We start from the raw sequence: 27,941 nt of genomic DNA, 5'->3' as shown, positions 1-27,941 counted from the left end.
GAAATGAAAAATAAAAGTGACGAAGAAAGCAGGGAGAATTGGGTTGAATTGTAGTCTCTCCTTGTTCATCAAATCCCAGAAGATGATTGATCCAAAGGAAGCCCAAAACTGTGAACGAAACTACTTGCTTTGAAGAAATTGAACCCTGTTTCCATTGTTTCTTCATCTTTCCCATGGCGAAACCCGAGAATATGAAGTCAAATTCATCGAAGCTACCCCAAAAAGTCCACCCCTCTAATGATCCGTCTGAGTTCAACCCTCTTTCTTATTCCCTCGAAAAGTTTCGCCTCTACGAAACACGGGCAGTACGTTACAATTTCACTTCATTTGCCTTACTTTTTATTGTTTTGTGAAAACCCAATTCTCTGTGGAATCCCCAATTCATGGTTTTTTAAATTTTATTTATAGTTCCAATGAAAAACCCAACTGGTACTATTTTTTGATTGATTGCCTTTTTGGTGTTTGCAGAGGTTTTATTTAATAGGGAGTGATAGGAATAAGCAGTTCTTCAGAGTGCTAAAGATTGATAGAATGGAACCTTCAGATCTTAACATTAGTGAAGACCCAGTAGTGTATCCTCCTCAGGAAGTAAAAAGCTTACTTCAACGAATTGCTGAAGGAAATAGAGCTACTGGGGGCTTGAATTTTGTGGCTAAAGTTTATGGCATTGCTGGTTAGTGTTTGTTTGAACTGTCTTGCTGTTATAGTTTCTACTAGAATTTGTGGGCTAACTTTTTGTATCTGTTAATGGATTTGTTTAGGCTGCATTAAGTTCTTGGAGTCATATTATCTTGTATTAGTGACAAAAAGGCGCCAAATTGGATCTATATGTGGTCATGCCATATATAGTATAGATGAGAGCCAAATTATTACAATACCTCATGTGTCGGTCCAAACTGATGTTGCTCATTCGAAAACTGAGTTAAGGTAAGTGGTTTATTTGGTCGAATCTTTGGAATAAGAAGCTTTTGCTGCATGCTGTTAATATGTCTTTTGCTCTAGTGATACAAGCTCTTTCTTTTAATTGCTTAATAGTAAATCTTGAAGCTTTTTTAAGTATACTTGGAGGGGTTGCATTAAGGTTCTATTCTTTTCTTGGATATTTTGATTTACGGGGCATTTCAAATCCATCCGCAACATCTCTTTGGGTTTCAATTGTGATAATTTTATTTGCTATATAGCACCAAGAAGGTGCAAAAACGTACAAAGAGGACCATGCTCTTTAAGGAATCCATGAAGTCCATCATAGTATCATCATTACATTGTTCATCCTGCACAAAAATGTCAAAAAAATATAAACACGTGTACTTTATACTGTGCACAGCCTCAAATTTAACCCCAGAGCATCTGGGGTTGCATAGCCTCAAGTTTACCTAAAAAATCTATGATTGGTTACTTCCATGCAGTCCATATTATGCTTGCAGGATCAGTTCTTCAAAAAGTTTACCTTGTGTTGTTAATCTTTTACCCTCGTTAGCTATCAAAACTATCCTTCACTTATTATAGCATAATTTATAGTACTACAAATAAGTTCAAGAATAAGCACCAAGTCTGCTAGGTCAAGAAAATATCCATTGCTGTGTTCCTTTTAGAGATAAATTTTCCTTAAAATGATGGCTAAGCCGTATGCCACTGTTGTATCCCACATGAAGGTGCTTGATCAACACCGAGTTTAAGATGTTAGTTTTATATTTGTGGTAATGGAAGAAAAACATTAAAATAGTAAATTGGAAAGTTAGTTTGAAAAGGAATTTCATTAGTAAAATGAATTTGAATATTTGGAAGTTGTAAATACTCCTTTGCTTTCTCAAAAGAAAATTAAAAAAATTGTATAGAATAGTATTATTGATTAAATAGTGTTAAATTTTTGGAGTGCCCTAGATAGAAACAGTATCATGTAAGTTTGTGAGGAGAAAGTAATTAACTGGTCATTTCTTATTTCTGTTTCCTTTTTAAGATGTTCATATTTCTATTTGGTATCTTTTCCTAGTTTAGTCTTTTAAGATGACTACTTTATGTCTGGTACGGATATTGAAGAAATCATCATTGCTTTGTTTGGATTTATTTTCACTCAACTTGAATTTTGTTTATGTTTATTTGCTCAAATTTTGTGCCCTCTGTTTGATTTAATGAACAAAATTTTGGCCCTTGGATTGTTTCTTGGCTGACTAATTTTCAACAATTGCAGGTACAAGAAGCTTTTATCCAGTGTCGACTTGACAAAAGATTTTTTCTACAGTTACACCTATCCTATAATGCGAAGCTTGCAGAACAATGTCTTGTCTATGGGTGAGGATGAGATGCCATATGACAATATTTTTGTCTGGAATAGTTATCTAACACATACAATTCGATCAAGATGCAAGAACACAATGTGGACAATTGCTTTAGTTCATGGGCACTTTAAGCAGGTGCTTGCTTACTTTCCATTACAATTTTTTGATAACCGAGAACCCTCGAGGGCCGATGATGCATGGTTTTTTATTCGGTAGATAATGGTCTGCTTCTCTTCTATCTCCACTTAATACTAGGCTTTTGTCTGAGGTAGCGTTCGAACACGTCACGTGCACCTAACCACACATCACATGTTGCGCTCTCACCACTAGACCAATATTGGGGGGAAAACATTAAGACTTACTTTTCCACTACGTATGTTGTTTTTATCTGCTGATACCCCTAGTTACAAGCATATTGAATTTAATTTCTCAAGCTTACAATAGCCATACTTATACCTCTGATTATAAGCACTTTGGATTCAGTGCTCAATTTTAAAATAGCTCTAAGCTTCCGCTTGTTGCTGCATCATTTTTTTTTTATATAATTTTTATATGAGATCTTGCTGCAGTTTCTTGTTTGTAGAGCACATAATTTGGCCATTTTTAAAGGTAAAATTAGCATATTTTGTCTTTTTTTTTATCTCGTAAAATATACGTGGATAAAAGCTGCTTCGCATTAGTTGATAGTGAGAAGCTACTACCAGGTGGTTGGAGCTTCCTGATTAACCTGAAGGTGAAATGATGTATGTTCAAGGAGACATCGGTATATGATAGGAAAGGCGACTCAGTTGGAAATGAGAATCAAAGATTATATTATAGAAAAATTTACTAATATTTTTCCTTTCATCTGATTTGGAGATAACTGATTATAATGACTGGGACACAGGTTGTACCTAATAGTGTGGCCTAGTGGTCACTGAAGTAGGTTGAGAACCATGAGGTCTCAAGTTTAAATCCCAATCGAAGCCTGGTGGATAGAGTTACTTGGAATGGTACCTGAGTGAGTTACTTGGTACTTGTGTTGTTGGGAAATAGAAAGAATTAGTCGAGGTGCGCAAGCTGGTGATGATAATAAAATAAAATTACATTGATATGAGTCAGCTTGTGTAATCCTCACTAACTACTATCATATAAAAATAGACGGTGATTATATTTGAATCTCAAATTTCTGTGGACTTTAATCTTGACAAACCTGGGATGATTTGAAGTAGATTCAATTTATGGTAGGTTTTGGAAGATTAGGAATATCAAAGGAAGTACTCCCCCCCCCCTCCCCCTCGCATCCCAATTAAATTTTACAAATACTGTGCATTCTTTCTTTATCGAAATATAGAAAAAGAAAGTATAAAAGAATTAGTATGGAAGATTCATACCCATAGGATAACTTTTTTCTTTTACACTTAAAATATTAAGTTGTATATGTACTTAAAATTTGTGTATGAATACAGATGAATGTGTTTTCATGTCAACATAAATGAGTTTAGATGTATAAATTGTGTTTACTCCATTTTAACTAGTCTTTATGACAAGGACATAATCATGAGACAAATCCATTTCCCTTATAAAGACTCTTTGAAGAAACAACTCAGGAATATTAGGTCCAAATCAGTGTGGTTATTGAAATGAGGTTTTGACCAGTTGACTTGAGTGGTTCTTTGAAAATGACTATATACTTGCTCTCTTCACACTTATGGACCAAGTGAAGAGCATAAGGATGAGAATGGTGAAGTGTTTGGTAGAAGATGCACACATTAGACATATGACAAACGTCATTATAAAAAAAAAAAGACATATGACAAACGTATTTCCAGAAGCTCTTAAATAAAGAAGGGGACATGGGTATCGTGTTGGGGAGTTACAATATTCAAACAGTCAGAGAGATTTTGGGTATTGTCGGTGCATAAAACCTGCAGAGGTTGAGGGAATTATTTGTAAGATGAGGAGGGGAAGAACAATCAGGCTAGACAAGATCCTAGTAGGCGAGACAAGTATAGAGTGTCTAGGTTGTTTAATGTCGTATTTAGGACGGTTAAAATGCTAGAAGTATGGAGGTGGACTACAATAGTTCAAGAACAAGAGTGATATTCAGAATTGCAACAACTATATGGGTATCAAGCTACTAAACCATGCTGTGAAAGTTAGGGAGAGGGCGGTAAAAATGAGGATGAGGAGAGGTATGTCTATCTTAGAGAACCATTTTGGATTCATGTCGGTGTTATCAACTACATGAGTCATTCATCTTTAATAAGATTGTTGGAGCAGTATAGGGATAGAAAAAAGACTTACACGTGGTGTTCATCGACCTTGAAAGGCTTTTGAAAAAGTCCCTAAAGAGGTTTATTGGAGATGTTTGGAGTCTAGAGGTGTATCTGTGGCTTACATTTTGGCAATTAAGGACATGTACGATGGAGCCAAAACCTGGTAGGATAGTGGGAGGTGACTTAGAATACTTCCCTGTCATGATGAGATTGCATAGTGGTCAGCCTTTAGCCCATTCCTATTCTCCTTAGTGTTGGACGAATTGACAAGGCATATTCAAGGGGAAGTGCAGTGGTGTATGTTATTCACATATGATATAGTATTGATTAATGAGATGCGTAGTGCTGTTAACAATAGGAGTGAAGTTTGGAGACATGCTCTAGAGTTTAAATGTTTTAGGTTAAGCAGGACTAATTTTGAATACTTAGTGTAAGTTCAGTGATGTAACGTATGAGGCGGAGGTGGAAGTGAAGTGATGTAACGTAGAGAGAAAAGTGAGACTGAGGTTGTTGGCCTACCTCTACGTTACATCACTTTTCTCATCTTGTGCACCTCCTCTTCACATGTTTGTTGGCCTACCTCTACCTCTCCTCACTCCTAGGAGAGATGATTAGGAATGAAGTATTTGGCACAAGGTAAGAGGGGCTTCTGTGCAGACAAAGATGAGAAAAGTGAGACTGAGGTTGTTCAAACATGTGAAGAGGAGGCTTTATCAAAAAAAAAAAAAAAAACATGTGAAGAGGAGGTGCATAGATGTGCTAGTAAAGAGGNATTTGGCACAAGGTAAGAGGGGCTTCTGTGCAGACAAGATGAGAAAAGTGAGACTGAGGTTGTTCAAACATGTGAAGAGGAGGCTTTATCAAAAAAAAAAAAAAAAAACATGTGAAGAGGAGGTGCATAGATGTGCTAGTAAAGAGGTGTGAGAGGTTGACTATACCAGGAGTGAGGAGAGGTAGAGGTAGGCCAACAAAGAACTAGGGGGAAGTGATTAGATAAGACATGACACAACTCTAGACTGAGGTTGTTCAAACATGTGAAGAGGAGGTGCACAGATGTGCTAGTAAAGAGGTGTGAGAGGTTGACTATACCAGGAGTGAGGAGAGGTAGAGGTAGGCCAACAAAGAACTAGGGGGAGGTGATTAGATAAGACATGACAGAACTCTAGTTTACTGAGGGCATGACCCTAAATAAGAAAATATGGAGGTCATTGATTATGGTAGAAGGTTAGTAGGTAGCCGAGTTTTTTCACCTGAGTTGCTCGCACTTGAGTGCGGGTGTGTGATACGGGTGCGGATTTAGAGGTCGGATTCTCCATGATCTAAATTTTAAGATTCAAGGATATGGATCCATCTATGGATACAGGGGATTCGGCTAAAAATAATAGAGATAAAACCTAAATATGAATAGGATAATCCTGGAAAGAGATAAAAGGAAAGGGAGTGACAATATGCATTTATAAATTTTCATGAATGGGAGATATTTGAAAAGAGCTTTAATGCAACATTTATAGCTCTAATCCCATAGAAGAAAGGAGCTAAGGAATTGAGAGACTTCAGGCCTATTAGTCTGATAGGCAGTATGTATAAACTGTTTTCTAAAAGGTACTAACTGAGAGATTGAAAAAGGTGATGGCAAAATTGATAAATTCCCAGCAAATGGCTTTTCTCAAGGGGAGACAAATTATGGATGCTATCTAGGTGGCTATTGAAGTTGTAGATTCTAGAATCAAACAGAACAAACCTGGTATTCTTTGCAAGCTTGATATAGAAAAAGCATATGATCATGTCAACTGGGGGTTCTTATTGGATATCCTGAAGAGGATGGGCTTTGGAGTCAAATGGATCAATTGGATCAGGCATTGTATTTCCACAGTATGCTTGTCCATTCTGATCAATGGCTCTCCTCTTGGATTTTTCAAAGCTCAAAGAGGGTTAAGACAAGGTGATCCCTTGTCCCCCTTTTTGTTCTTTTTGGCAATGGAAGGTTTAAGCAATATGGTGAAAAAAGCAAAGCACATTGGCTGGATTAACGGCTTTGAAATGGAAAGGAGGGACACTAGTAGCATGGAGATTACACACTTACAGTATGCAGATGACACTCTGATTTTTTGCGATGCAAATGTGGATCAATTGAAGTATCTGAGGATGATTTTGGTGGTATTTGAATGTGTGTTTGGTATGCATATTAACTGGAGGAAAAGCTCATTGTATCCTATTAACGAAGTCAATGATATGGAGTTCCTGGCCTCAATATTGGGAGGAGTAGTAGGGTCCTTGCCATCTGTATATCTTGGTATGCCTTTAGGGGCTAATTCAAAGTCTAATGAAATTTGGAATGGTGTCATTGAAAAGTGCGAGAAGAAACTTTGTAGATGGAAGTCTCAATACTTGTCACTAGGTGGAAGAGTCATACTCAGCAACTCTGTGTTAGATGCCCTCCCCTCTTACGTGATGTCCTTATTTCCAATCCCAACAAGTGTTATTAAAATACTTCACAACATTAGAAGATCCTTCTTGTGGCAAGGAAATAAGGAGAAGAAAGGTTTCTACTTGGTGAAATGGAAGGCTTTAAAACAATGAGTAAGAAGAAGGGGGGACTGAGACTCAAGGATCTGAAGTTTCAGAATAAGGCTTTAAAAATAAAATGGCTTTGGAGATACACACAAGAAGACCAAATGTTATGGGTAAGGGCTATCAAGACCAAGTATGAGGAAGAAAACAAATGGATGACAAAGGAGATTAACACTCCTTATGGGGTTAGCTTATGGAGATCTATCAGGTTCTTATGGCCTTTGCTGAAAAACAGAAGCACCATTTAAGTTGCAGATGGTAGTAAACTGTTTTCTGGAAGGATGTACTGCTAGGGACTGAAAGTTTACAGGAGAAATTCCCTGATATCTACTATCTTGTACTTCAAGGGTGTTTGGATTGACTTAAAAGTTGGTCAAACCTACTTTAAGTCGGTTTTGACTTCTGAAAGTGTTTGGCAAATATAAAAAATAACTTAAAATAAATCAAAAATGACCTAAAATAAGTTAGGAAGTGTTTGGCAAGGTCAAAAATGACTTAAAATAAGTCAAAAACTAAAAGTAGGTCTCCCGCTACTTTTTATTTTTTGACTTAAAAGTCATTTCAGTTTGACTTTTTATTTTTGACTTAAATAATATAGTGGAAGAACAGTGGTCAAACCAAGGTTGGGATATTACCTTCAGAAGAATGCCTAATGACTGGGAGGTGAATAGGGTGATTGCTTTCTTCAATCTGCTGGGAACTTTTGGAGGTTTACAAGAAGGGGCTGACAGATTATGGTGGAATGGACACAACGGTGGTGCTTACAAAGTGAATGCAGCTTACAAACATATGAACCAAACCAATCATCAAATGGAAGGATGGCCTTGGAAGCACATTTGGAAGGCTAAGATACCATATAAGGTTTCATGTTTTGTCTGGCTTTTGGCAAGAGAAGTAGTTCTTACTCAAGATAACTTGATGAAAAGAGGGATTACTATCTGTCCCAAAATAACTGGTCAAGTATGGAGGATGTTCCTGGCACTCAGAAGTATCATATGGACAATGCCTGGAAAGATTTCTGAAATTATAGCATGTTGGGAAGAAGCAGGTTTGGAGGTCAGAGATAGAGGAAGATGGAGAATGGTTCCAGCTTGTATATGGTGGACAATATGGAAAGAGAGGAATTCTAGATGTTTTGAAAATAGGAGCAACTCTATCCAATAGATCAAGATGAATTGTATTTTGCTCTTTAGTTTTTGGTGTAGACAGTCTCACTCGGTAGAAACTGTGGAAATTCTAGATGTATTAAGCTCCCTATAGAAGACTAGAATAACTCCAGTTTCTTAAGAGTCTTTTGAAGTAAATATGGTGCAAGTACAATCAATGTACTGAATTATCTTAATTATTGATAGAAATACACCAAATTACCAATTTCAAAAAAAAGAAATTTATATTTACAAGGTATTTCATTTTCTTCAATTTCACTTTAGTTTTTGTTTTGATCACAAAAATTATTGAATCTGTCCACAATTTTCCGATCGAATTCAGCCAAAGTACCCAAAACAGGTTGACCAGATTGGGTACAGATCCCACAACCACACCCATGCCGTGTCGACACGGGTGCGTCAGTAGAAGTGAAGAGTCCGAGCAATTTAGGTTTTCGCACTTTATGTGGGAGAGGTAGGGGGCTAGTTGCCTCTCATTATTAGGAGTATTATTTAATAGTCACATTGTCTCTTACTTTTTGATGTGTATTGCTATTTTTTGTTGCATTTGTACCATACTATTTTGCTGTCATATTTTTCTTGCAATCCTGCTTCGAAAGCTTTCCTTTTGAGCTGAGGGTCCATTAGAAACATCTCCACCTCACAAACTTAGGGGTAAGGTCTGCGTATGTTCTACACTCTCCATACACCACTTGTGGGACTACACTAGGCATGTTGTTGTATCGAGTGGTGGTTAGAGACCGACTATGTTATATAAGTGGAGTGCTGGCCGACCAAGAACACTCATGTCCAAAAGATGTTAGTGGCAGAGATGAGGATGCTAAGGTGGATGTGTAGACATACTAGAAGAGATAAAATTAGGAATGAAAATATTCAGGATGGTAGGAGTGACTCCCATGGAAAATAAGATGCAAGAAGTGAGGTTGAGATGGTTTGGGCATGTGAAGAGGAGAGGTGCATTTGCTTCGGTTAGGAGATGTGAGAGGTTGACCATAGTAGGCTTGAGGAGGGGTAGAGGTAGGCCTAAGAAGTATTGGAGTGAGTTGGTCAGGTGGGATATTTCAACTCATCAAGGACATGGCCCTTGATAGGAGGGTGTGGAGGTCGAGGATTGGAGTAGAAGATTAGTTAATAGTTGGGCATATTTTCGTTCCCTTTCCCCGAGTTTAGAGTTAAGTATCCTTTCTTTGTCTTCATTTTGTAGATTTCTATATTTACTTGTTGTTTCTCCTCGGTATCTTATTATCTGGTTGTTTCTGTTTGTTCAGCCGATGGTCTTTCGAAAACATCCTCTCTACCTTCTCAAAGGTTGGGGTAAGGTCTGTGTACACTCTACCCTCCCCAGACCCACTTGAGGGATTACATTGGGACTGGGCTTGTTGTTGTAATATATCCATTCGACCAGAGTATTGCAGATCAGTTGATGATAAATTGCCTGGGCACCTAATATCTATCTTTTGCTTAATGGTTGCAGACTAGGCTATCAATATTTGGAAAAGACTTCAGTGTTTCTCTGATTTCTAGGCGTTCTCGGCATTTTGCAGGAACACGGTATGCAAAGTGGCCTTTTCATGTTTTATTTCCTCTCGTAATTTGCCAGAGCTTGTCTTTTGTTTGCCAGCTTTCTTAAATTGACCTACTGCACAAACTAAGAAGTTGTAAAAAATAAACTTATCTTTTCTCCACATTGGTAGAAGAAAACTGAAACAGAAGACAATAACCTGTCTGTGGAGAAATTAAGTGAACAAGGTCAATTTGCTTACTTTTCTATTTATCTTTCAGTTTCTATTGGGTTTTCCTACTGCAAGTTGCTTGAAACTTATTGTTCCCCTTGCCCCACTTTATATGACACAATTACTGTTTGGACAGTCAAAAGAGTTTTTCTAGGACTGCGATTTTTTCATATGTACTTTAAATATTTTGAATTGTCAACTATTGTAACTCATATTACATTTTATGAAGTTCCTAAATATGTAACTTTTTTTTTTTTTTTTTTGATAACCGAGAAATCCGTCTGTGACCCGCCCTTTGGACCAATCACAGCCTTCTAAACTCGGTGGATAATGGGCCCGCCCCTCTACCCTTCTCCACTTAAATACCGGGCTTCGCTTTGCATGGTGTGGGGCTTGAACCTGCGACCTAAATATGTAACTTTTTATTTCAAAACACTTGAAAATCCTGTGTTTGAATTTTTCTTTTTAACCCCTCCCTAGGAGCTCCCACCTTTTTGCTCCCTTGGTGACTCGAACTCACAACCTTAGGGTTGGAAGTGAGGGGCGCTTACCATCCGAGCAACTCCCTCTTGTCCTATGTTCGAATTCACACTGAAAATCAGATAGTTTGGCCCTCATACTCCGAATCGTGTCGCATAAAGCGGGACGGAGGGAGTATTAACCTAATATATGCTGCTAATGTTTGAAAGAACATATATAAGATGTGCTTATGAGCTGACAAGTTTTACGTGTCTAGACTCTAGAAGACTGATTTTAGGATCTTATGTGCAGAGTGGCTTAAATCGTGTTGCATCAAATTGTAGGATGGCTTAAGACCTGAGCTAATTACTCTTCTTTCTTGGTTTAATAAGTAACTTGCACACGATATTTGTTCTATGTATTAGTTCGGATAAGAGTTTCTTTTTCTTTTTTTTTTGATAATGGCAAGTGTAGTTAGGATAAGAGTTTTTGATGTCAAGTTATAGGAAACATCACTTTTCAGCAAGGTGGACACTGTTAAATTGCAGGTTTATTTTTCTTGGGGTTCAAAATTTGGCATCGTCAATGCTTTAGTTTTGGTATTAGCTTCTCTTTTCAGTTTCTCTTTTTATGTCTATGAGTGTATAATGATACTTATATTTGATCTTATAACCAATCAATTACTTGCTTGGATCATTCTGTGCATTCGATATCTAGAGGGGAACTTTTGTGAAGCGTTATTGGATTTCCTGTGTTATTTGAGACTATGGAATGGTCAATCATCAATTTCATTGTGAGAGTTTATCACAATTATTCTAAAATTGAAAAAGATTATTACTACATGAGATAACAGATAAGATAAAGGAAATAATCTTTCTTCTTAAATGTTGAACTATGACCCTACTTGTTCGGATCGGTGTTCAATCCAAAGTGCTCCCAGAACGCATGCATACATCCGTAAGTAACTTAGTGCAACGTGTCAAATTTCACTGAGAGAAATCAGCATAATCAAAGAGAGATTCAACAACGAGAAGAAAGATCAGGTGATAAAGAATAAAGAAGGAAAGTGATGGGGAAAGACCCCAGACCTGGTTTGCAGGTCCGTATGATTAATGGTGTAACTGAACACTATATTCTATTGGCACTCTGCTGTGGGTCTATGTATTTACTTCATGGTGTAGATGATATAATTGGCATGGGCAGTGCTCAGTAGGGGTGAGCTGAATTGAATCATCTAGTTCCATACTTCCAAGCCAAGAAACCTTGGTAGATTCTGTACTTTTTGGGGATTAAAGTTGCCTAGTCCACATCATACATTGTTATTTTACTGCAGAAGTACGCTCTTAGCATTCTCTAGAATATAAAGATGAACATTGCAGGTCCAATGACACTGTTGTGAATTCAATTGTTAATCTTCTTCCTGTTTCTGTAGCATGAGCTCCCACTCTAGGTAATGCAATCCATCTAATTTAGTCTTTCATTGCATGTATCATTAGACTCTTTTGTATTGGAAAACAAAATGAATCTTAATGGAATGGGTAGACGAAATACCAGGAGAGGGCCCTTCTGTCATCTTTTACTTGGAAATCTATCTGGAACCATAAGGATCTTCCTGGAGTTGAATTCTCTGTCGTGACTGCAGTGCTTGAGGCTATTTTGACTCGAGACAATCTCCAGAAGAGGGGTAGAAAGTTCACTGACAAATTTCTTTTGTGAGGCTGAATGTCAAGTCTGTCAATCCTTATCTACTAGACTGCCAGTTACCAGTACTTTTGGCACATGCTTCTCTCTACTTTTGCTTTCAATGGATTCACATTCTCTATACATGCTTGCAATGGGGTGATTGGTCATACACCCAAACTGCATTATGTGGACCCTAGGGAAACCTTGAAGGAAAGAGACAGTGGATGTTTCAATGATTTTTCATAGTTCCAAACTGAAATTGTGATCTCTAGACAGCAACTCCTTTACGGATAAAGAAGTCTGTGCAGAGGGAATTGCAGATGTGCAGTCTTGTTTCTTATTAATCCTAAATAACACTGCTGTATTAGTTTCAAAAAAAATATAACACTGCTGTATGTTTGTTCTTTCTTGTTTCTAAATGGTTCATGTTTTCATGATTTTATTGGCTGACCGAGATTGGCTACATATGCTAAGAGGTTTGTAGTTGGCTGGTTGTTAAAATGTTAAAGATAAGTTTTTAGTAGTCTGTGGTATCTATCTAGGGTCTGTCCTAAGAGTGTTATGGGAGTATGGAAAACTAGTCAATTTTTAATGTATACTTCTTTGAATAAGCTTTGCCTTACTAGAAAACCATCACGCTTCTATTGTTCTCAAGTAAGAAAGCTGAATAACTGAATTTTCCTGTCGATATGCGAATTGGTACTTCTGTGATCTTTCGTGAGTAACTTCAGTATCTGTCGTGAAAGTCTTACCAGTGAATATTCATGCTGCAGTTACTTGAAAAGGGGAGTTAATGATCATGGAAGAGTGGCAAATGATGTTGAAACTGAACAAATTGTGCTTGACGAAGAAGCTGGCTCATGCAAAGGAAAAATGAGCTCTGTTGTTCAAATGAGGGGCTCAATTCCTCTTTTCTGGTCACAAGAAGCTTCAAGATTCAGCCCAAAACCAGATATAATCTGTAAGAGCAACTAAATTCTTCGACCTGATTATTACTAGAAAATTTTGAAGGTGGAGTCATTTATACTCTCATTCTGACTGGAATGAGCTTGCTTGTCTCATTTCTGACTCAAGTACAAAGATATGATCCTACTTATGAAGCAACCAGACTGCATTTTGAAGATCTTGCAAGAAGATATGGAAACCCAATAATCATACTTAATCTGATCAAGGTTTGTGCAAAAATGAATCTGGTGGCCTCCTGAAAATTTACATTGTGTTTGCTCTAAAGTTGATCAGAACTTTAGTTTGTCCACCTCTTGGGCACTATTTACTTCTAATGGTTCTGGTCTTTGAAATTCAGCATTCAATATTTGCCTTTCAATTTTATTTTATTTTTGATTCTGTCCTTTATGAATTCAATGACTGCAGACAGTTGAGAAAAGGCCACGAGAAATGATGTTGAGGCGTGAGTTTGCAAATGCAGTTGGGTACCTAAATCAGATACTTTCTGAAGAAAATCACCTAAAATTCATACACTGGGATTTTCACAAGTTCGCAAAAAGGTGTTAGATTATTTTCCCCTGATTATCCTAATAAGTTAATCTTTTTAGTCCTTTTTGCTAATTTTTCCTTTTTTTTCCCTGTGTTAAGCAAGTCTGCAAATGTATTAGCCGTTTTGGGTGGTGTGGCGAGTGAAGCTCTTGATTTAACTGGGTTTTACTACAGTGGAAAGCCAGTGGTTGTTAAGAGGCGGACTACACAACTCAGCCGTACAAGCACAACGAGGTATGATATGCATCTATTGAGATGTGTTGGAACAATCGAGTATCATAATCTAAGTTGCTCGGACTCTCCACTTTTGGTGCTGCACCCATGGGTGTGGGATCCGTGTCCGATTTGGTCAACCAGTTTTGGGTACTTTGACCAAAATCGATGGGAAAAGTCCGGATAGTTTTAATGATTTTTGTAATCAATACAAAAACTAAGGTGAAATTGAAGAAAATGGAATACCTTTTATATAGAAATTTCTATGTCACTCATTTTCCTTTAATCTCCTTCCAGGATTCTCCTCAAGTTCACATAATATCGCATAATTTAGGTTTTATAACCCTAGTTTAATATATTTTAATTATTTTTAGGAGAATCCCCGCACCCGTATCAATACATGGATCCATAAAATTAGATTATGAAGGATCCGACCTCTAGATCCGCACCCGTACCGGACACCCGCACCCAAGTCCAAGCAACTTAGATCATATTTACTAGGCATGCAATGAGTTACTTTGAGTCGAAATTTGTTGTTTACTGAACTTGATGGTTTAACTTGCAAAGGCTAAGGTGATGCTAATTAGTTATACATCACGTAACTCAATTCTCTCTCTATTCCACGCTACTCATTTTGTTCTTTGGTCTCTCTTTCTTACCTTTATTAAGTGTTTACTGCCTTTCCATGAAGATGACGATAAGGATGTTGATGCTAGTATACTAGTTTCCCCAGTCTTTTTCTTATCTCTCTCTCTCTCTCTCTCTCTCTCTCTCATTTGTCTGTTTCACTACTGTTGCTCCTCAGAGTGCTTCAAAAGAGAAGAGTACCAATTGATGGGAAAGGAATGTAATATTGAAATTGGATTACCTCTCTATATTTGAACCAGTCTGTATCAAAGAGGAGTAAATGTCTGTTCCTTCTTTCGTCCTCTCAAAACGTGTCTAGTGATAGCTATTTATTTGCTGAAGGTAAGTACCTATTGAGGTTTTAAAGCATCAACTTATCATTTAAACAATATAGCTGAATGGAGTTTTAGATCTATATAAGATAAGATGTAGCACCAGAAGAGAAGGGAGAAAAGATGGGAAGGGGGGGGGGGGGGGGGGGAAAGGACAAGAAAAGGATGAATTAGAGAAAAATAAGAGATGTCTATTTTAGAAAGGTTGTTGATCAAGTCAACTCATTGTTAAGTTTCCAAATTAAAGTATAAGAGGGTTTTATTTATATGATAGTGAGTTTTGAATAAGTTAGACTTCATGAAACTTTTAGAACTCTAACTAAAAAGAGAGTCATGCACCGAAGGGTGTGATCTAGTGGTCAATAAAGTGGGTTGAGAACTAGAAGGTCTTCGGTTCAAATCCCAATGGACGCATAAATTACTATATGATTTCTTCCCATCTGTCAAGACTTGGTGGAAAAAGTTACCCGATACCTATACGGGTGGGAGGTAGCAGGTACCCCATGGAATTAGCCGTGCACGCAAGCTAGTACGGATACCATGGTAAAAAGAAAGATAAGAGTCATACTCTTTTCATAGATTATATGACCTTGGAAGGCCTTTGGGGGACAAATCCAAGTCCATAGACATGGAATAGTGTGATTGAGAAGTGTGAGAAGAAATTGGCCAAGTGGAAAACTTGGTACTTATCTAAGGGGGGTGACCCTTATAAACTCATGCTTTGCCAACCTATATGATGTCCCTGTTTCCCATCCCAGCAGGGGTCATCAAAAGGGAGGAAATTTGTGGCAGGACAATAAAGAGAAGAAAAGCTTCCATCTGGTTAAATGGGAGGAAATCATGACAAGCAAGAAAAATGGAGAGCTGGGAATAAAGAATCTGAAATTCCAAAGCAAGACTCTTCGTATGGAATGATTGTGGAAGTATCCAAACAGAAACCAAATGCTATGGAGGAAAGTAATTGGAGCTAAATATGATGAAAAGGACAACTGGATAACTAAAGAAGTAACAACTCCTTATGGGGTTAGCGGTTAGCCTTTGGAGGTCCATCAAAAGCTTGTGGAATGAAGTAAGAAGTAACTCAAACTCAAGGCAAAAGTAATGGATGGGAGCAAGACCAGATTTTTGAAGGGCATTTGGCATGAGAAAGGTAGCATGGAAGATCTCTTTCCAGACATCTACAACCTAATCATGCTTCAACAAAGCACTATAAGAGATTTATGGGCACCACAAGGATGGAATTTCACTTTCAGAAGGCAGCTTAATGATTGGGAAAGAATGAGAGATGCTGATTTTTCAACACTGGACACTTCACTGGCCTACAGACTGGAGAGTATAAATTAAGATGGACAAGATATGACAGAGGAGTGTTCAAAGTCAACGAAACCTACAATTTGACGGATCAGACAGATCAACAGGGCTCAAGATGGCCCTCAAATCAAATATGGAAAACCAGAATTCTTCACAAAGTTTCCTGTTTTGTCTGGTTAATGGCTAAGGAAGCAATCCTTTACACAGGACAATGTTATGAAGAGGGGGATAACCTTGTGTTCCAGGTGTTTACTTGGTGGTAAACATCTGAGACTGTTAACCATCTATTTTACATTGCAAGTATACCATCATCTGTGGAGAGTATTCCTAGTCTCAAAGGCATCTCCTGGACAATGCTCAGGAAGGTGGCTGAGGCATTACTATGCTGGGAGGAAGCAGGTGTACATGCTAAGGACAAAGGTAGATGAAGAATTATCCCAGGGGCTATCTGGTGGTGCTGTTTGGAAATACAGGAACTGAAGATGTTTTGAGAGCATGGAGAACAATGTGCAAAAAGTTAAACTAAACTGCATTTTACTTTTAGTTTTTTGGTGTAACCAGTTATACTCAAATGACACTGTCTCTATTATTGATGTGCTAGACTCAATTTAGACATAGAGAAGTGAAATCAGGAGTACACTTGTATATAATTGTTTCAGTACAGCCATGTACTGTTTTGTGATATAATACAAAGTACCAAGTTAAAAAAAAAAAATTCCCCCATCCCTATTTTTATGATGCATTTTGACTGTGCACAAGGTTTATGAAATTGAGAGACTTTTGAAACTTGTACTCTAAAACAAGAGAGAGATATTTGTGTGGCTATAAATCATCCCATTTTATGGATAAAATGAGAAGTTTAAAGTTATATTGTTTCTAAATATAGAAATATATCATTCTTTTTGGAACATACTTAAAAGGAAAGTGCATCATATAAATTGGGATGACGGGAGTAATATACTTTTCAATAGACAATTCTAACATTTTTCTGTCACTTGGACTTTTGAGAGTGTTTCTAAATATAGAAAGCTATCATTCTTTTTGGAACATACTTAAAAGGAAAGTGCATCATATAAATTGGGATGACGGGAGTAATATACTTTTCAATAGACAATTCTAACATTATTCTGTCACTTGGACTTTTGAGAGTGAGGACCTTTGTAAAATGGTATTCAAGTATAGTTGCTCGACTTTGAAGTAGTTGACACCCCGACAGATACAAGTTTATTATCATTATTCTAGTCTCAGCCTTTCTATGATCGTTCCACATTATTTGCTGTTAAATACATATCTGCCCTTAGTCACAAGATGATGGTGCTACTCTGTAGTGGGCCTTGTGGCCAATATATTTCTTACTCTCCATGTAACATTCAGATCTCCTATTAGGTACTATTTCTTTTAGAGTGAACGAGTTTCTAAGGAGAGTTTATCGTTGTGAATTTTGTCTGGATCGTGGAATATTTACTGCATTGATGCACAGTTCATTTCTGACTAGATATAGCTATAACTGATTCATGGTGTTTCGAGCAGGGATTCTTCTCTTAGAGATTTGAGGGCAAATTCAGGAGAGCTCTCAAGAATTGGAAGTAACAATGAAATCCTGAATTCACTGATCAAACAAGAAAGAGAGGCTGATAATAGTCTACAAATTGGCAAAGATAATGATGAGAATGCAGCACCGAAGTTTCAAAGTGGAGTGCTGCGGACCAACTGCATTGATTGCTTGGACCGAACAAATGTCGCCCAATATGCTTATGGTCTTGAAGCTTTAGGTCGCCAACTCCATGCTATGGGCTTGACTGATAGACCTAAAGTGGATGCTGACAGTAGCATTGCTGCTGCTCTCATGGATATGTACCAGGGTATGGGCGATGCTCTTGCTCAACAATATGGTGGCTCTGCTGCTCACAACACCGTATGTTGACTGATTTTACTGTCTGACTAATTACTAATAAACCAATATCTCTTAATGTTTTTGAATAAATGTTGATTCCTAGTAATTATTCATATTGTTGATATTTCTTTTGGTTAAACTAGGTGTTTCCAGAGAGGCAGGGCAAGTGGAAAGCTACAACTCAATCGAGGGAATTCCTCAAGTCTATCAAGCGATATTACAGCAATGCATATACAGATGGCGAAAAGCAAGATGCAATTAACTTGTATGTTCATCCCCTAAACTTTTAACTTCCATGTAATTTTCCTTGTTATGATGCATGCATCTAGGTGGTTAAGAATTTCCCAATCTGAAGTGTGGAGTTCTCGATATATGGGTTTCTGTTGCTTTTTGGTGGAAAATTTTGATGCTTAACTATTGTGTCACTCTTTTTCTTTTCTTTTTTTCATTTCCAGATTCTTGGGATATTTCCAACCTCAGGAAGGGAAACCTGCACTTTGGGAGCTAGATTCTGACTATTATCTTCATGTATCTGGCATAGGAGACGATCTCATCCCAGATTATGGGTACTTTATTGCAAATTTTATTACTTCAAAAAATATCTATGGCAGATACTGTCTATAAAAATTGTTGTCCGAAGAGCATTTCACATGGTTACTTTTGGGTAGAGGTCAAATCAAAACCATATTTTGGGGGGAGTTTGAATTTCCTCTATCAAGTATATTCCTCTTTTCCTGTTTATCCTTCTTTCTTTTTTATTTTGGGTGTACGAAAGTTTTGTCCATTTGATAAAGGAATTCTTTTTAACTAGACTATTAAGTGTTTTTTAATATCCTACCATTGAAAAAGGTACTTTTTCTCCCTTTTTCAATAAAAAACTTTCAACTTTATCAAGAGGCAATTTTCTCCATGGACAAATTGGAATTTCAATAAAATAAAACTTGAAATTCGCAACTTAATGCTCTTGCCAATCAGACTAGGATACTTAAATTGGGATGGAGGAGTAATATAACAAAAAATATGTCTTCCTTTTGTCGCGCTAAGAGCATGATGAGCTGTGACTACCTAAATGCTGCATTCAAATTAGTAACCTTTGTGGAAGTAAAAAGGACGAGGATCCTTGGCTGCACACATGGACTCCTTTTCCTGTCAAGCTACTAATTTGCTGGTCTTTTTTGAGAAAAGTGAATGGGTTTCTTGAATAAGAAGAATTTTTCTGAAGTGGATTTCAAGCCCCGGTTTTGTTGACTATGTATTTGTAAATAAGGAAATTTTCAACAAGAAATTTCTCTTCTGCCATATGCTTGTCTGCTCACTAATAGATGTTGTCTTAATTCATGGCACAGTTTGTCATTTGATGCCACAGCTGTTGGACAAAGAACCACACTAGCCCCTGTTCCAGCTTGCAGGGAGGATTTCTTGCGCATGAAGCTGACATCATTTGACAAGTTGCTTGAAAAAACATGCTGTCATATTAAGAATGTACGGCTCTGTAGTGAAACAGACCAAAAATCAGGGAATTCTGGAGTGGCACCTGATGCTGCGTAAGTGTTAACCGTAGTGTGACATATAATTTAGTTTGACATTTCATTTTCAACTTTTTAGTCTTCTGTAGTTTTTATTTACATGCTCTGAGAGTTATAACAACAATTTCTATCTTTGTACATCAAAGGTTTGCCCCATAAATCTTGAGTTATAACTAGCATGACACTGTCAATAATGTGTCCGGAAATGCAAAGTGGCAACAGCATTTAACTTTGTTCTCTCTTTCATACTCATTACATTGAAAAAATTCTGAGTCTTAAATACTGAGATGCCTTCTGAGTCGATTGTTGATTTATTTTTATCTCATTTCTCTTCTTTGAGTTGATGGATTAGGCTGACATGGTAAAAACAAAGAAATGAGTTGTACCTTTTTCTTTTTGTCCTTGCTGTGTCTGCCTCCTTAGTTTGTTTATCTTTCTTCTTTTTCTTTTTCTGTTTCTCTTCCTTCAAATTTTAGCTGTACTATTAGTAAATAATTTGTATAGTCAGTCACGAGAGGAACATACAATGTTGTTAAATATTTTTGCATTAGGCTTGAAATGAACAATTCTCTTAATTTCTTATTCAAACTTACATGGTTATCAATTAACATGCTTCAATTTTTATTTTGTCTCACTCACTCCTTGAACTGACACCTTTCCATTAGTTGGTTACTTCCATATAATGTAATATTTCTGCTAAAAAGATTAATGTGATACTTATTTTTACTTAAAAACTTTTTTGTTGAAATGTTCAATGTGTACTCTTTATAGGAATTTCAAGCATTATTAGTTTTAATAAGCATTAGTTGCCAAAGTTTGTAATGTTGTTGGTTTCCATAGTCTGGGAGATACTTGCTACAACAATGCCTACTTATTGTTTTAAGGCGTAGAGGTTGTTCAATATTCTCTTAAAACCATTGAAGCTAATAAAACTAATCCCTGTTAAAAATATTTGGAGGACTAACTCTTATTCAAATGGATATAGAAGATACTTCTACGTGTTTGAGCCCTGAGAAAGAAGGAGATTACATGACGAATGGAAAAAGAAAAGGTGACAAGAACACAATTTTTTTTTTCCACATAATAGCAAATGCACATAGAACTTAGAAGATATAATATAACATAGATCAGCTCATGGTATAGGGAGAAATCACTCAAGAGCCACACAAAATTGAAGGGGAAATCATTGATTTCTATAAAAAAAACATTGTACACTAAAAGTCTTAACCTGCTCAATGGAGGCCTACTTTTCAAGATGTCCAATGTCCAGTCATAACAAAGGAGGGAAAGGAAGCTTTACCAGCCAACTTTGAAGAAAGTGAATTGTTGAGATGTTTGAAGATGTGTGCGGTGGATAAGGCACCTAGTCCTGATAGATTCACTATGGGGTTCTTCATCAAGTGTTGGGAAATTGTTAAAAACGAGACATAATGGATTCTTTTCCAAAACTTCCATGAACAAGAAGTTTTTGACAAAAGCTTTAATGCAACATTCATTGCACTCATACCAAATAACAAAGGAGCTAAGGGATTTCAGGCCTATAGGCCTGATAGTTAGCGTGTACAAACTACTCTCCAAAGTACTGATTGAGAGGTTGAAAGCAGTGATTGGTAAATTGGTTGATTCCCAGCAGATCACATTTATTAAAGGTTAGACAGATCTTGGATGTTGTGTTGATTGCTAATGAAGTTGTAGATTCCAGAATCAAACAGAAGAAGTCTGGTATACTATGCAAGGTGGACATAGGGAAAGCATATGATCATGTCAACTGGAGGTATCTACTGTAGATGTTGGAAAGAATGGTTTCGTGTAGAAATGGTTGAGATGGATGAAGTATTGTATTTCAACTGTCAAATTTTCCGTGCATATTAATGGAGCCATGCAAGATTTTTCCAATACTCAGTGAGGTCTTAGGCAAGGTGACCCTTTGTCACTTTTTTTGTTTTTAATCACTATGGAGGGGTTGAGTAGTATATGATCAAAACAAGAAACAACAAAGCGTGGTTGAAAGGTTTTGATGTTGCCTGAGAAGGTGGTGACAATTTGGAGGTAACACACCTACAGTATGCAGATGATACCCTAATTTTTTGTGATGCTGAGGAACAACAACTAAAATATATGAGGGTTATACTGATTCTGTTTGAAGGAATGTCAAGATTGCATATCAACTCAAGGAAGAGCTTAGTGTATCCAATCAATGAAGTCACAAATATGAACTGCCTAGCAGCAATCCTTAGTGGGGAAATTGGTACTCTGCCAACAACTTACTTGGGCATGCCTCTAGGTGGAAAATCCAACAATGTTGATATATGGAATGGTGTGCTGGAGAAGTGTGAAAAGAAATTGGCTAGATGGAAAACTATATTTGTCCTTCGGCAGCAAACTGACTCTCATCAATGTAGTGTCAAATGCCTTGCCAACTTACATGATGACTCTGTTCTCAATACCAGCAGGAGTCATCAAGAGACTGGATAGTATCAAGAGAAAGCTCCTATGGCATGGCAACACGGAGAGGAAAGGCTTCCATCTGGTGAAGTGGAAAGTAGTGATAACTGGCAAGAAGGCAGTGGGTAGAACCTAAAGGTGCAGAGTGAAGCTCTCAGAATGAAGTGGTTGTGGAAGTTTGCCAATGATAATCAAATGTTATGCAAAAGGGTAATAAGTGCAAAATATGAAGGTGAAGATATGTGGATAACCAAACAAGTGGCTACACCTTATGTAGTAAGTTTGTGGAGATCAATAAAAGGCATGTGGGATGAAAGATGAGTTGCATGAAAAGGGAAACCTGGAAGTGCTTTTCTCTGTCATACACAATATAGTTCTGGGAGAGCAAATACTAGAGCAGGGTTATGGACAAATCAGGGGTGGAGCTTCAATTTCAGAAGACAATTCAATGACCGGGAAATCGCAAGAGTGACGGAATTTTTCAACATTGTGGAAGCTTTTAATGGGCTACAAACAGGGGAAGATGTTATGTGGTGGAAGAGAAATGGCAAAGGGGAATTCAAAGTTAACTCAGCCTATAGGTTTTGATGAATCAGACAAACACACCAACACACTGTTGGCCATGGAAACAAATATGGAGAAGCAGAATACTTCATAAAATCTCATGTTTCAAATGGCTATTGGCCAAAGGCTGCTTTGACTTGAGATAACTTGATGAAAAGAGGGCTAACATTATGCTTTAGTTGTTTCCTTTGTGGGGAGGCACTAGAGACAGTGAACCATATGTTCCACACTGCAAGTATACCCAACAACTATGGAGGGTTTTTTTAAACCCCAAAGCCATCTTTTGGGCCATGCACAGGAAGGTCTCTAAGGTACAGACCTTACCACTAGGTGGGGTCTTGGGAGGGTAGAGTGTACATAGACCTTACCACTACCTTGTGGAGATAGAGAGGTTGTTTCCGGAAGACCCTCAGCTCAAGTGCATCAAACCCAAGTAAAAGAGCACTTACGACTAAAAAATTTTAAAAAACACTATTCTAAGAGTAAATCAAGTTTATAGGTTCTCAAACATCTCCATCTTCACTGAGTAATTTAAAACGTAAGTTTGAGTCTCGAAGTCATTCTTGCCTTTTTTCTTTGAGATTTTAAAGATTGTTTTCATGTATTTTGATAAACCAGTTTATTTTTTATTTTGTCTTAAGTATATTGATTCTTTTATTAGTTGTTTAAATTTTGCAATAGCTGATAATTTTGAGGTTTTGTTACAGTGAAATACAACTTAGGAGCCCAAATTGGCTTTTTGGACAGAGGAAGTATGATGATAGTAATTCTGCATCCAAGTTGTCTTCACATGCAGTTCTTAATGGGGCTTCAAATGGTGAGAATGAAGTAGATGGTCTTGGTGACCTTACCTGGATTTCTGGTGTTCCTGATTTGAATCAAGAAGATATCTTTGAAAGGTATTTTTCCCTCATAAACTTTTCATGTGTTCCCTTATCCATTGTGTTTTTTCATTCCCCTTTTCTCGTTGCACAAACAACAACAACAACATACCCAGTGAAATCCCGCAACTGGTGTCTGGGGAGGGTAGAGTGTACGCAGACCTTACCCCTATCTTGGGAGGTAGAGAGGTTGTTTTCGATAGACACCTGACTCAAGGAAAAGCAGATTGAAAAAGACATAACTGAAGTGGAGGGATATGGCAAAATACTATAGAAAGTATCACAAAGCATTCTGAAAAATGGAACAGTAACTGCACCTCAAAAGTGCTATAATCGGAGTAATAGAGACAGTAGATAGTAATAGAAATTGATGGACAAGAAAACAGGAGAAATACTATGACTATTAGTATAGAAAGGGAAGCGCACCAACATTCTACTACTTACTAACCTTCTATCTTTATTTGTGTCCTCCAATCTCCTATCTAAGGTCTATTTCCTTGAATAATAGACCCAAGATACTTGATGCAAAAGCATGTGTTAGAAAAATACTTGATTAGGGTGCAGAAGTTTACAAGCTTTTTTTAATGAATTTATTATTCATAACAGAGTGAAATATGATCAACTCTACGGTTCATCATTAGCTGTATGTGTAACGCCATGGCAAATTATAGTTTTACCATTTTACCAAAGTTGATTAGACCGCCTTTTAATTGATGATGCTGCAATAGCTTGGAGGTGACATTAATACTGGTCATTTGGGTAATATAAAGTTTATTTTGGATGTTTAACTAGCTTATGCTGGAAATATAACTTCTTATGCAGTTTGTTTGTTTCCTAAAGTGCAATTGGAAAAATACAAGAGGAAAAAGTTACTAAGCTAACATCATTGTTTAAATGTCTAAAGTTGTGTCCGAGGCCTCATTTTCCACTATTCCTTTAGGTGGTTAACTATTTATTCTAATATGTTGTAGAAAAACTGAACTGAATTACTGTTTGATTTTTTCATTTTACTAGTCAACACTAGTGCATTACATCTAGTATACAAGAGGAGTCACCTTCAAAGCTTACCTTATTTATAGAAGAAATAATATTGACAATTGAAAGGTCTAGGGGTTCAGTGGTGAGTCTTAATTGGCCCACTCTGTAACTTCCCTCAGCATTATCTTTAACTTCTCTGGAGAGCTGTAGTTTTAAAAATAAATTCAATAGTGTCGGGCTTCACTGCCGTGCATGACTTCCAGGTCCCCTCGCACTTGGGGTTTGATCGCGATGCGAGCCCTATGGTGAGCTCCCTCTCACATTTCTTCTTGCCTTCTTTTCCTTTATTGTTTTGGCCTTCCATCCTTAAGTCTAAAACACTAGACTCCATCCTAGTTCATTCAAACACCTTATGACCTTATTACCCTCAGGGGGTCCCACACTCCAGGTTTAGTGTGACCTTAACATTTTTGAGCTGGAATTGGCTGAATTTGAAGGTTCGAGTTTTTTCTGCCTTGGTCAAAGAAAAGGGAGCTGGTAGTATTCCTTATTTTTCCTTCATGTGGCCACTCATAAGGAACTGATCAATACGTCTGTTTTGGTTCCTTTCAAGGGACTGTATATACAAAATGCTTTCCCTGTTGTAGCACTCTTTCGGTTCAGTTCACACTCCCTCTCTGCTTTAATTCTCTTCTAGATACCTTACAATGACGGCAACAAATGAAGCTAATGGCTGGTATGGTGGTACATTGCTTGGTGATCAAGATGAAAGCAGTGAAATCTACCGACATTATGCAGAACTTATCCAGGTACAGATATGTGCAACTTTTGTCTGCAGTCATGCTTTGCTATATTCGGGTGCGTGGAAATGTTTTGCTGGTTAAGTCGCTCAAGTGTTTCCGTTTCTCTCAAAATAAACTAGATTAGATGCTTATCATGTTGGAGCACTTCCAATCATATTTAGGACTCACCTAAGCATGAGGCTGAAAATTAAGTTATTGCAAATTTCAATAACAAGCTTACGGCTTTGAGGGAACATTAGGCCCAGATCCATTTAAAAAAATTGTCTTTCGGCAGCAATGAGCAATATTCTTTCATGATATGCGGCATTGTTTTTAAGTACATGTTTTTATGTAACAGAAAAGTGAGTGTCTTTGGATTTGCCTTACTCAGATGATATTGTGTTAACAAACAGGGCCCTGCAATGGAACCTTTTGAACATGATTCTGAGAATGAGAAGTATTACACAGAGCTTCTCCTGAAAGGCTCAGCTGATGCCATGGACGATGTAGCTATTGAAGCAGAGATGGAATCTGCTTTCAAGGCGTATGATCAAATTGGTGCAGATCTTGGGATTTTCCCCAAGTCGTGTAAGGCACTGGCTACTGATCCCAGCCAACTAACGAGATGGCTAGTTGGTGAAGACAAGCTGCCCAACGTATGAAAAAAATACACAGATATTCTGGCATGTATGCATTTTGCCATGTTCATATATTTTGTCGTAATATTTGATGAAACTCTTTAAGTGGATGATTGTTTGTGAGCAGCAGGTTTTACTGCTGAAAAACATGCTGCTCCTGTACAGTTGTATTTTACCTGAAGACATGTGATCATCAGTATTTGAATCTGCGTTTTACATTTTTCTTAAGCACAACTTGTTCTTCCCTTTCTTTTCTCATTAGTTTCAAATAAGATGGCAACATATAATTGTTGTGATGAGCCAATACATAGATAAGATTTGACAAATTTCAGGCCAAGAATTGACCCAAAAGAAGGAGCATCCCGAATTGAACTGAAGCCAAGATGGGCTAAAAAGGGTGGTTTGCGGTGCGAGGAACGCAGCCTGTTGAAGAACTCATTTCAGAGAATGAAAAATGGTATGATGGATGCGGAAAGCAATCATCATAGCCCAGCGATGGGCGTGCAAACCTCCTACTTTGCCGATGGGTACACTAGTAAATTTATTTTAACAAAGTGAAGGTTGAATTCAACTGGAATAAGTGGGTTATCGCTATGAATACATGATGACTTTTCAAATAGAGAATAAGGGTTACAAACTACTCCAAGACATTTTTTACTATTTTTTTTTCATAGAAATTACTTCCGCACGAACAAGAGATTGTGCGCAACACTCAAAAACACTTTTTATTGCTTACTTTTATTCTTTGCAACTAGTTATATAGGGTTATGGAACCTAGGATAATGGGAACACGGAAGGAGGAGGAGAGTAAAAGGAAAGGACCTGCAATGTGTGGGAACAACTAACAAAAATTAAATTTAGAACAATAATAGTACCCAAGGTAATTGAAGATACTAAAAATACAATCAGGATGTTGAAGTAGTGGGTAGTACTTCGATCAGGAAGTAGCCAAAGAAAGAGAAAATGACACACCTGATTGAGACAGTAATAGCTAGGTAAACATGTATGTGATGGGTGCAAATGATGTGATTTTAGTGATCATGGCCACATGAATGAGGAAGTTTATCAGTCTTATGAGAAAGAGGAGGCCAAAGGAATTAATAAATTAGCAAAACCCCGTTATCCTGCGTGCTTAAAAAAATTGAATCTACTCATGCAGGTATGCAACAATTGTGTAGTTCCCTAGCAAGCATATGTCAAGTGGTTCACTCCACCTCAATTAAATAGATAGAAGCACATGAGTTGATCCATATGTCAGCTTCCATAAACCTAAAGCAAAAGGGCATTGTTTCAAGTGTTACTACGGGAAATTCGAAAGCCAAGGAGACAATATGAGCCATTGTATGGTTGTTACAACTCGAAATGGACAAGTGTTTGATGATTATGTGGTATTAATTTGATGATACACCATAAAAATAACTATTTAAAATATCTCTAAACTCGACGCAAATTATTACTTTCATTCCCGAATTATTGACAACCTTAAAGACACTCATTTACTTAACTAATTGAACTCAAGTACACCCTCAATCTTGCAATATGAGTGAAATACTCATAAATTCTCATCAAGTTCAAGAGTGTTTTCAACACTTCTCTTGACTTTTTATTAAGAGTTCTATGATCTTACAAGAGTTTGAGACTATTTGCTATGTCATGTGACATATCAAAATTATATTTAAGTTTAGTTAATCAAGTAGTCAAACGAAAGTAATAATTTCTGCCAAGTTCGGAAGTGTTTTCAATATTTCTCCCTTTGATTAACTTTTTATTGGGAAAATTACATAAATGGACCATAAAATCCAAAGTAACTACAAGTTCATACCCAAATCAAAAGTAATTCTTGAAATACACATTCTCTCATAAATAATTACAGTCCATACCCCATATTCACTAAGGGTGATAATTTTCGCTTAACTGATACTAAAGCAGTGTCATATATTGTACTGGTATCATTAAGGTTGATAATTTCGCTTAACTGATACTAAATTAGTATATATATACTGTATTGGTATCATTAAGATTTCTTGTTCAGAAATTATTTATTAGTCAATGATATTATAAGAGTATATATGTATATTGTTGTGGTATCATTAAGATTTCTGAGAAATTA

The 27,941-nt window shown here is 37.1% G+C and overlaps 1 protein-coding gene across 2 annotated transcripts; it reads left to right on the top strand.

The window, feature by feature from the left end:
* On the top strand, positions 1-26,059 carry LOC125843987 (phosphatidylinositol-3-phosphatase SAC1). Of its 2 annotated transcripts, none has more exons than XM_049523197.1 (16): positions 1-305; positions 469-673; positions 762-927; positions 2,189-2,411; positions 9,746-9,822; positions 12,920-13,107; positions 13,221-13,318; positions 13,518-13,651; positions 13,740-13,874; positions 17,654-18,038; positions 18,161-18,282; positions 18,473-18,579; positions 19,366-19,561; positions 23,260-23,451; positions 25,109-25,220; positions 25,607-26,059. In XM_049523197.1, the coding sequence occupies exons 1-16, from the start codon at positions 174-176 to the stop codon at positions 25,853-25,855; spliced, it is 2,721 nt and encodes a 906-aa protein (XP_049379154.1). In that variant the 5' UTR covers positions 1-173; the 3' UTR covers positions 25,856-26,059. The 2 variants fall into 2 exon arrangements, with proteins under 2 accessions (XP_049379154.1, XP_049379153.1); XM_049523196.1 differs by having other exon boundaries at positions 2-305; positions 18,473-18,583; positions 19,364-19,561.
* Positions 26,060-27,941: the final 1,882 nt, after the last annotated feature.

Source organism: Solanum stenotomum, chromosome 11, assembly GCF_019186545.1.
Source record: "Solanum stenotomum isolate F172 chromosome 11, ASM1918654v1, whole genome shotgun sequence".
NCBI classification, from domain to species: Eukaryota; Viridiplantae; Streptophyta; class Magnoliopsida; order Solanales; family Solanaceae; genus Solanum; species Solanum stenotomum.
Note: the sequence above shows the minus strand (reverse complement) of the source record. Positions and strands in the feature narration are given on the sequence as shown.